General features: G+C 40.0%; 1 protein-coding gene across 1 annotated transcript in view; it reads right to left on the bottom strand.

Annotated features, from left to right (window-relative positions):
- Positions 1–4,358: 4,358 nt before the first annotated feature.
- The window catches only part of LOC134824814 (serine/threonine-protein kinase SMG1-like), a 52,052-nt gene continuing 45,970 nt past the window's right edge, over positions 4,359–10,440 (bottom strand). The window contains exons 50-59 of the mRNA XM_063836789.1: positions 10,202–10,327; positions 9,914–10,051; positions 9,517–9,676; positions 8,117–8,238; positions 7,729–7,893; positions 7,369–7,564; positions 7,147–7,249; positions 6,867–6,969; positions 6,619–6,743; positions 4,359–4,751 (exon numbers count right to left, since the gene is read on the bottom strand). Coding sequence (XP_063692859.1) covers positions 4,359–4,751; positions 6,619–6,743; positions 6,867–6,969; positions 7,147–7,249; positions 7,369–7,564; positions 7,729–7,893; positions 8,117–8,238; positions 9,517–9,676; positions 9,914–10,051; positions 10,202–10,327 — 1,631 coding nt within the window. The remainder of the gene's footprint in view (positions 4,752–6,618; positions 6,744–6,866; positions 6,970–7,146; positions 7,250–7,368; positions 7,565–7,728; positions 7,894–8,116; positions 8,239–9,516; positions 9,677–9,913; positions 10,052–10,201; positions 10,328–10,440) is intronic.

Here is a 10,440-nt window from a genome sequence, read left to right as displayed (position 1 = left end):
AGCGCTATGTAATACTACAGCACCGTGCCCCGCCGATGAACCATCCTCCCCAGCATGCGTGCTCGTGAGATGATCGCAATACAACAAAGACTTGGATGTACGATAGTGCAGAGCAGGAGGCGTGGATGATACTCGTTAAACCAGCGGTGTACTATACATAGGTGTACGAACTCTGGGGAACAATCTCGGAACTAACTCTTTAACTTTTTAGATTTTCGCCCTTCTCAGTATCGCACTTGGAGATAGATATCAAAAACTATAGTACGTATTTCTGTCAGTAGGTGTGTAAATGGTTACGCACATGATTAATTGGACAGAAGTATTTAAGCTAGCTACAGCTTGATTCATTGACAACTTCACCGCACTGCCTCTGACCCCTCTCGCGAGAACGTCTGGGGACCTTACGGAGAACTTAGAGAGAGAGGTTGAAGGATGGCTAGGTGTCAGACATGGGATAATACACGTCGGCGGCCTGCGGCTAGTGGGGGTAAAGGTTCGAGCAATGCAATACGGTAGTAGGATCTATTAGTAGAGCGATAGTCTTGACGCGGAGCGCGTGAGATAATCACCAAGTTATATATGACCTTGTTACTATACGACAGACCCCCTCTCGTATACTTATCTGGTAAATGGCCTACCAACAACTCCTTTCTTTTTGACAGGTTGGTCTTTGATGGATTGCTAAGTAGTTATAAACAGAATTAACTTGGAAGGCATGAGCAATAATACTATGGTTTTTCATTATCAAATTTGCAAATACAATTTTAAAACTCTGGGAAACGTGGAAGGCTATGTTCAGTTGGATATAAAACGGCTCTCTGTAAAGCTCCCCAAGTGTTAAAACTCTATAATGGAGCCGATGCAAACATTAAATTTATTCTAGCACAAAAAACATTTCCATTTTCGCATCTCATCATGGTTGATTATTCAATGGGGCCTGGTAAATCCCACAGTTGGGGTTTCGTTGTGGAATCTAACACATGAAATCAAGAAATTTTGACACAATAAACTGGAACAAGTGTGGTGATTACTTTAGAACATTCTCGCCTCTTAAAGCTTGTGAAGAATGAGTGTGAAGCTGCAAAGTGTTGCGACCACAATACTCCCCTATATTTGCCGGAGAGAAGAGCCCAAAAAATAAGGACTTTAATCTTGAATTATTAGATTAGGTCCCTTACCTCGTCACTATATTGTGTTAGTCATGTTACTAAAAGTTGCTATTTCCGAGCAATTATTGTACTATAGAGATTGAGCTTCTAGAGCTAGAGTTGGTGAATTGAGCTACTTTGAGAGCGCAGCTTTATTGCGTGGGCACAGAGAGCGCGAATAGAGGGTGGGATCTAGAGGGACACTAGAGGGAACTAAAGGGAACAAGAGGGAACTAGGGGAAACTTGAGGGAACTAGAGGGAACTAAAGGGAATTAGTGAACTAGAGGAACTAGAGGGAACTAAAAGAACTAGAGCGGAATCTAGAGCTTTACGAGGGAAATAGAGGAAACTAAAGGGGGAACTAGAGGAAACTAACGGGAACTAGAGGGAACAAGAGAAGGGAACAGGAGATCAAAACACTCTCACTGGGTACCAGGGACAAAGGGATTCGCGGCATGTCACGAAATAGCGAAATTTCCCATTCTCGCGACAAATTTTATGTATGTTTATATACCCGGAAATTGTATTCGCGGTATTTCGCGGCTATCGACGATTTTTGGACAAAATCGCGCGAATTCCTTTGTCCCTGGGTCTGGAGTACAAGTACAGTGTAAACTGAACAATGTACAATGCTACACTGTACTGCGGAGTGCAATAGAGGTACATTTTACGTCATGGAAGCGACCTCGTTTTTGAGTCTTTCCAATTTATCAGAAAGATTTGTGTGCCACCGTATATCAGGGTTGGCTGTTTTTTACATTTCCCCAGACGATGCAAGAAACATTTCTGAGCTATATAACGTCACCTCAAAACTCTCTTAACAGATTCGAAGGGACCCTATGAACTACGCCGCTTTCTGATACTTTTAAAATATCCACTTATAAATGCAAATTTTATCTTTGCTTTAACCAAACCATATGAATATTATCTATGGGACGTTTTTAACGACTTCCCAGACAATATTGTTATGGTATGATATTTATTTAAATAACCAGATGATGATTGTGATTTTTAGGAAACAATACCGACAAAGACATTACTAAGACGTTCTTTTAAATCGATAAAGTTATTATGTATATATGTATACTAAGCAGAATGGAGACCGTACCAGATCATGAATGTCTTAGTTTTGAGGGCCGTCAGATCTGAAGTCATCTCTTATAACAACTCAAATTAATTTAAAGTAGCCTAATTCTAAGTTTTCTCTTTGAAATCCTACATTTCTGTCACGACAAACAGACAAATGTAATGATATACGCTTCAAATCTTACAGCAGCCACCAATACCTCAATCCGTATTATTAAGTTATCATATAGTTTTGAGTTGCTAGATGTCCTGACAGAGACAGGGAAGGCTGCGACATCATGAGACTAGTGGGAAAACAAACAACACGAATAGATTTCAAGCTCGTAAAGGATCGTTCGCTTGAGATCGGGAGAGATTTAAAAACTCTAGTTCGAATTCTCTTGTTGAATTTTTAGTACGTGTCGAACTTTAATCCAGGTGCGCACTTTAGTTCGGACAGAGTAGAACCTTAGGGTTTGTCGAACTACAGTACATGTCAGAACTGAGTACGTGTCGAAACTTGAGCACTTGTACGTCTGATTCTTGATTTCTAATGAACTACGCTGCGAGGTCACAGCTGAAAAGTTTATATATACAACAATACTCCAATTGTATATAGAATGAAGTCCAAGGTATATTGTTTATACATGATATGTAAATATCCTTTTCAAAGTAGTAGAAATTTTATAGTCCATGATATCCTATTGTTTTAGCGCCTAATTCAGTAAAATTATTTCCGGGGGACTGCGGCCTCAGCTCTCGGAATTCCACTCGGAGCCGGCGCTTCCCGCCGATACTCGACTACCCTTTCAAAAAAACCCTGCGCACGCTCCTGAAGTCCATTAAAAGTTATATTGTTGCTACATGGTATCTAAATATCTGCAAGTCACGTCCAAGCAACATACTTATTTGGCGAACATCTTTAAAACGAAATAATGTCTTTATTCGCATTTCATCTCCCAAGGAACGTACTCAAATATAATTTCTAAATTTGCTCACAATCTCATATGACAAATGTCAAATCTAATGTCTATAAATTTAGCTCAACCTCATATGAAAATGCCTCAAATCTAATGTCCCCCCCCCCCTATATATCCCCCCCCCTCCCCCCCCCCCCCCCTTATGATATATATATATATCGTCCCATATCCTTGCTCACCTCTCATTTTTAAGTGCTCTATAAAAAAAGTGTCTTGCAGCTCCAAACATCCAAAAAAGCATTCTCTAAGCATCATGATCACTAATTGTAAGTTGTACACTTTAATAAGCTCTGTTTCTACAATATTATTCATGCTTTTAGCGAGAATGTAGACATAGTATGTAAATCTAATATACTATATTTTATCACAATGTAAACACTGTAATATAACTGGTTTGTGAACAAGGATCTAAAGCTTTCTATTAAATTTTCAAGCTATTAGCACCACTATAGTGTATCCAGACTGGGTGACAATGAGCACGTGCGTCGGCGTCAATTGGCGCAAGTGCGCGGTGACAAAGTGCCCGTGCGTTTCATATGATGACGTCATCCTTAGTTGAAAGGTCGTTGAATAGGTAGCTTGAATAGTGAGATTACAAACTCCTTATTTTTTTTTTCGGGCAATTTAAGCTATTGATTTTCTTAACCGTGTTATCACTCGGTTAATTTTCAACAGAGGTCGGACTGAACACACAAAATGTTTTGACCAAAAATCAGGTATTGGGGTTGTTCAATCTTTCTTTCACTCTTTTCTCCGACCTTTCGAACGGCCACTGTATATTCAGGAGCGTTCAGTGGATACTCTCACTATCCTTTCAATTGGTAGCTGAGTCGTAAGCATGATAGTCTGCAGCGTCTATAACCTTCACAGTTCACCCCCATCTGCTCGTGAGCCATCTGCGCGACTTCAAGTCAGCACGTGCACAAACAGTCACACATCCTATCATGGTCACGTTCTCCGTACATGGAATATAACAATGTTACTGATCTAGTTTGAACTGATATAGTTTAAAATGATCTAGTTTAGAAAACTGATCTAGGTTTGATCCCGGTCTAGTTTGATAGTTGTTTAGTTTGAATCTAGTTATACGATCCAAAGAGTTTGCCCTGATGTTCAGCAGGAGAGTACGTGATTTGAATGATGTAAAATTGAAAGTCCACAAGATCATGACACACCCCCATACTTGTCAATCACACCGTACATTGCTATTTCTAACACTACTTTCACATGGATAATGAATAATGATGTAACCCCATTTGTTAGCAAGATAACATTCCAAATGTGAGCTTTCTCCTTTTCCTCATCTACCCTTCTCTGTTCACAGAGCTCCTGTTCAATACCTAGTGTAGTTATTTTTACAGAACCAATCTTCCTCATGTCATTACAACCACGCGTATTTTCCTCCGCAAGCAATACATCACATTCCACAGTATAACTGCACTCCTCCAAATTCCTGATCTGTGGTTTGGTAGAGCAGGTAACCTCCCCGTAGGTGAGGTAGAAGAGGATCAGGGCTTTCAAAAGCTTCATAACTTTCAATACCACTGGGATAACAGTCTACAGTTGAGTGGGTAAAGTTTTAGTAGTGTTTATTAGTGCTCTATTATTTTGGATAAAAGTTTGATATCAGAAACTCAAAAGACAAAATTTGCGCAAAAAATAAGCACCCGAACCTGATACCAACAAAAATTTGAGAACAAACAAAAATATTAACAAAAATGGAGGACAAACAAAGAAATGATAGGAAATGTAGACAGACCTATAACATATAGTTTTTAAACTAATTACAACACTACAAATCTATTACATTTATTGAGAATTATGTAATGTAACGCAATGGAAGTATTTTACGCAGGCATATCCTGTCCAAACCCAGGATACATGACTTAAAGAATTTGGTTTAACTTGTTTGTATGAAAAGCATCAATATAATCTATCTAACTACAACAAGCAATAGCCCTATTAAATCTGAGTCAGCCAGTGAAAGTGAAAGCTGGTAGAAACTGACTTTTGAGTCAATCCAAATTCGAACGCAAAAATGTCGTCTATTTTACATTCGTGACCTCTTACTCTGAGCTTAGAAATTAATAAGCACAAGTCGCAACATATTATGATGGTTCAAGCAACATTACTTCACAGTATTTCAGCTCAAGTAAGGATAAAAAAGTAAGAAGGAAAGAGAAAAGAAACATTGAATAATTCTGATGAGTGTAAACTGTAATATATTCAGTCACCACCAAAATATTCTAAATATTCTATGTACTAGTATACTCATTGCATGGTAATGTTTTATGCCCCAATTAAGTACAATTAGATGCAATTAGGTGCAATTAGATGCTGTACAACTCATTAGAGGAATACTACATTAAAACGATTAGTAAATTGTGGTAATATGCAAAACACTTTAGGAAGATTAGATTATTCTTCATCACTTTTAGCTAGTAATACATACCTCACTTAATTTCGTGACTTGCTGGTGGCCAGCAATTCAATGGGGATCGAAAATATCAAAATATGCTTCTAATTTTATTATACCGTGCTACCAAAACTTTTCTTAAGGGGGCCGGCACGGGGTCTTCATCAAAATTCTCTCAAAATTGACTTTATAGCTGTTTCTGGTAGAGGGGAGTGATATCTACCAGCTGCTTTTGGTCGCCTATCTCAAAAGTTTTCAGAATTTGCGATTGAAAATCGCTCGCGCAATACAATTACACATTTAAAGCGCTGACCTTAGACCGGCGATAATTTCGGCTAGGAACAATATTTTTCTATGGGACCAAAAGCAGCTGGTAGATATCATATTTTGATGAAGACCCCCCGGCCCCCTTAAGGGAGGGGTTTCGAGATAGCAGTTGACCAACAAACTAGGACCGGTGACCAAACTTTTGAGGGGGTCCCGGACCCCAACCGCTGAACAGTGCCCGCGGGGCAGCCACGCCCATATTTGGTCCAAATTAGGCCCAATTTAGCACCTCAAATCGTATAAGTTCACATTTCCCAGCATCGAGTTTCATACCTTTCATAAAGTTCTGTAGACGCATTTAACTTCGACCAATAAGCTTCACTCAATTAATTAGCCATCCTATCAGGCCTATTTTATTTGTCACGTGACACACCATCCCATTTCTAATTTTCCTATTTAGTTCACCTTGTTGAAATAGTTTGTCACCATTAGTCTGCTCACTCCCAAACGCATTCCACTTTCATGTCACATGACCATTCCTCACAAGTTTTAGATTCACGAGTCACGATTTAGTTTTTAGAGATCAGTTCTGTGGATTACCATTTTAGTACGTTCTTACATTTCATCTTCTTCCACAAAACCCCAAATTTTCTTTTGTAAAACCTACCACTAAGTTCGAGCAGCTAGGTACACTTAGTGTGCTACAACGTGACCAAAAAAGCACGTGATTTCCCCTCTTACCTGAGCGGCGGCTAGTTTACTGGAGCTAACAAACTCGTCCAAGAACCACTGTCCAGTTACTGTGTTCAGTGAACCAAGACTGGCTGAGGACTCGTTAACGCTCGTTTCCATGGTTACCCATGTTTCTGAGAAAAAGTTACCATGGTTAAATTATAAAACAATAAATCTAACTCAGATAACAAAATAATAGAGAGAATATAATAAATACACAGAGCGGGTTAGTTACAATATCATAATATGTAACTAACCTGTGATTTCGATAAGACTGGCTGTAATGGCAGATGTAACAGAAACAGTGTCCTCCTCCAACAGTGCAGCTTCTAATGCTGACAAATTAGGTGTTCCTGGTATCTGAAGACAGGGAGTCAGTGAGTGTAGGAGAGGTGGGAAGAAGGGAGGATTATTTAGATGGAAGGGGGCCCGATCAGTTGCGTATAATAATAACATGCTGAAGTGACCAAATATGACAATATACTATACGTAGAATCTGTAGGATCAGGGGACACGAAAACAAGTAAATTGATTAACCTTGGTCTGCTGTTCGATACAGTTGTGTAGTCTGATCTTCAGAGTGTTGGAATGTTCCTGGATGTGTTCCTCAACCTTGTGCGAGTTCTCGCTTGGAACCGTCCTGCGAAATACACCAAGTGTTACCGTGGTTACCATAATTACGTTGAGTGAAACTTTAAACTACTATCTCTAATTTATTTTAATATTTTATTTGTATGAAAACTTTGCAAACTGACTGACCTGATCTTAAGAGCCGCAATCTCGCACTGCGCGCAGATATCATCACAGTGCAGCGCGGAGGGTTGCAGAGTCACTCGCTCCAACCAGTCCGCCCAGAAAGAACCAGGATGCTGGTTGACGAAGTGTCGCTGGAAGAAGGACACTATGGAGCCGTACGGTTTGAGGGCTCGTACTGAGGTGATTGTAGCGGCCCGACCTGGGGAGATGAGGTTTAGACTGATCGTCAAGACGATATCTCCTTTCCTTAGCGAGGAAACTTGCTGTCATGTGAAGCTTTCATGAGGGGTAGTGACCACGTGAAACTCTTGAGAAGGCCCACGTGCTATGACGTCACAACACGTGATATAAATTGTAACTCACGCGAAGCAAGAGAAGCGTTGATGTCCGCATCAATCTGCTCGGTCTGGCTGACGAGTTCAGTTTGTCCGGAAGTAGTGAGGAAGTCCAGGGCGGGGAGGTAGGAGGGAGATGAGCTGGGCTGGGACATGTTGCTTAGTCTCGTGATCAGAGTGTCCAGCACGTTACCTAGGGTGGGCAGATCATTTGGTTATTTGTTGTTTGAAAGTCAATAGCTTTTTATATACATATTAAAGGATTGAAAGCATTCAATTTGAAGTTATGTTAAGTTTGGTTGTTGATATCGGAATTTTATAGACTTGTGGATCAAAGAGTTTAACATCAAAAAGTCTCCATAAACTAAAGAAATATCGAACTGATACCTGAGTTAAAGTAAATACTAAGTACTAACCCTCAATAAACTCCAGTATAGCCCTGAACTTGTTCTGCTGTGTTTTGTACATGTCAGCTGCAGTGACCAGTTTACCGTTTAGGGCCGCGTGAGAGGAGTTGTGGGCTGCCTGAGCTTCGTACCTATGTAATAGTGAAATATTGAGCTTCGTACTTATGTAATAGTGAAATATTGAGCTTCGTACCTATGTAATAGTGAAATATAGAGCTTCGTACCTATGTAATAGTGAAATATTGAGCTTCTTACTTACTTGTACCTATGTAATAGTGAACTATTGAGATTTGTACCTACATGTACATTTATGATAGTGAAATATTGAGATTCGTACCTACTACCTACATGTACATAATAGTGAAATATTGAGATACACACTTGCAGAGTACTATAGTCTGTTCTGTGAATTGTAATACTAATACTTTTCTTTCCTCGTTTCATCATACCATAATATGGTCGGTAGGAACTTAGTTTAAATTTAGGAAACCTATTAAATCAGTACCTAGACAACGTCAACGTGATAAATCTAACAACGCACCAGATGTTTTGTTAACGATCGACACGGTGCTAAAAAACAGCTAGATTTGAATCACTACCAGAAAACTCGCTAAATCAATTTGAATAGACGGGAACAGCACAATCTTTTCAAACAAAAGAAGTATCATCTTTAACACCAACAATCAATATAAGACCATCGCGTCAATTTTCTCACATCCGCACTATATAAACCATCCTCCGATCTCCAACAACTCATCAAATAGTTTTCTCATCTTCAGTAATCAAGCCGATTCAACAAACCCCTCTCAAAATGAAGTTCTTCGCCGTATTGTTCGCTGCCTTCTTCGCCATGAGCATGGCTAGCCCCGTGGAGCTGGAGGAGCGGAGCTTCATGGACACTATCATCGAGATGGTCAAAGGATTTATCTGCGGGATGGACAGCCTTCCTTTCGACAACCCAATGCTCCAGATGGTATTCAACATGGTTAAGGGATTCCTCAACTGCCCCGACGGACAAGAATAAGATGTATTTGCCTTTAATGTTACTATACGTGTTTTGTTACTATATGTTTTGAGTTTATACAACCAGCTATGAAAAATGTTTTTTTCTTTTTCAAATTTAAAAGATAAGAGTTCAACAGTCAAAATGGTTAAAAGTACAAAATTAAGTGGTTATAGTTTCAGTTTTTTATGCAAGTCAGAATGTCCCATGATACATCCCAATCCAGAATTAAATAACTAGTTACCACGTGACATGACGTGACACCACGTGTTATTACGTCACACCACGTGACATGACGTCACACCACGTGACATGACGTCACACCACGTGACATGACGTCACACCACGTGACTTGACGTGTTATTACGTCACACCATACCACGTGTTATTACATCACAACACCTACCTCTCCTGTAGTTGCCAGAGCGAATGTTCAGAATCACTCTTAACATCACACAGAAGTCTCTGTCTATCAATAATGTTACCCGTGGCTACCTCTTGTGGGGCGAACTTTGCTAGAACCTCCGAGAAACTGTGCAGAGACTTGGAGATGGCGTCCATTGCTCCTGTTAAAGGTGGGGGTTAGTGTTTTTAGAGGTGGTCACGTGACTTAGTGGTGACGTGACACGTGACACTACTATAATAGGAACTTGGTTGATGAGGCTACATAGTACATGTTTTCAATGTTATTGTTACGATCAAGATTCAAATACCAATTTTTTAACGAGTCTTGCAGTAATCTGAGAGACCAACTTTAACTGAAACCACTATGAAGTACCTATGAAGTACTGACTATGAAGTACCTATGAAAGCTAGCTTGTTGTTCTTCAGAGGAACGTTCATTTCAACAACTCTACAAGATAAGAGAGAGTAGAGTGAGTTCATTTCTAGTTCCTTCCTACTAGCGCTGTTAGCGTCCTTTACTACTTCAGCAAATACACCTGTTAAAGGTAGAGGTCAGACAGACAGACAGACAGACAGACAGACAGACAGACAGACAGACAGACAGACAGACAGACAGACAGACAGACAGACAGACAGACAGACAGACAGACAGACAGACAGACAGACAGACAGACAGACAGACTTACCCTCATCATTAGCACTTGTCCACTCTATGAGAGGATCGTACACAAAAGCGTCCAGTAGTGCCAGTATCACTTCCCTGTTAGACCTCATAACTGACATTATAGTCTCACATGCTATCCTGAACGTTCCTGGGAGAGAACTGATTACTTCAGCAGTAGTGTTGGGTATATTGGGAAATAAACCTTCCACCATGTCATTGGTCCGGGGATATTCAGGATCTACCAATATTATAGAGAAGTGA

The sequence above is a fragment of the Bolinopsis microptera genome, chromosome 13, assembly GCF_026151205.1.
Source record: "Bolinopsis microptera isolate Bmic1 chromosome 13, MBARI_Bmic_1.0, whole genome shotgun sequence".
Taxonomy (NCBI): domain Eukaryota; kingdom Metazoa; phylum Ctenophora; class Tentaculata; order Lobata; family Bolinopsidae; genus Bolinopsis; species Bolinopsis microptera.
Note: the sequence above shows the minus strand (reverse complement) of the source record. Positions and strands in the feature narration are given on the sequence as shown.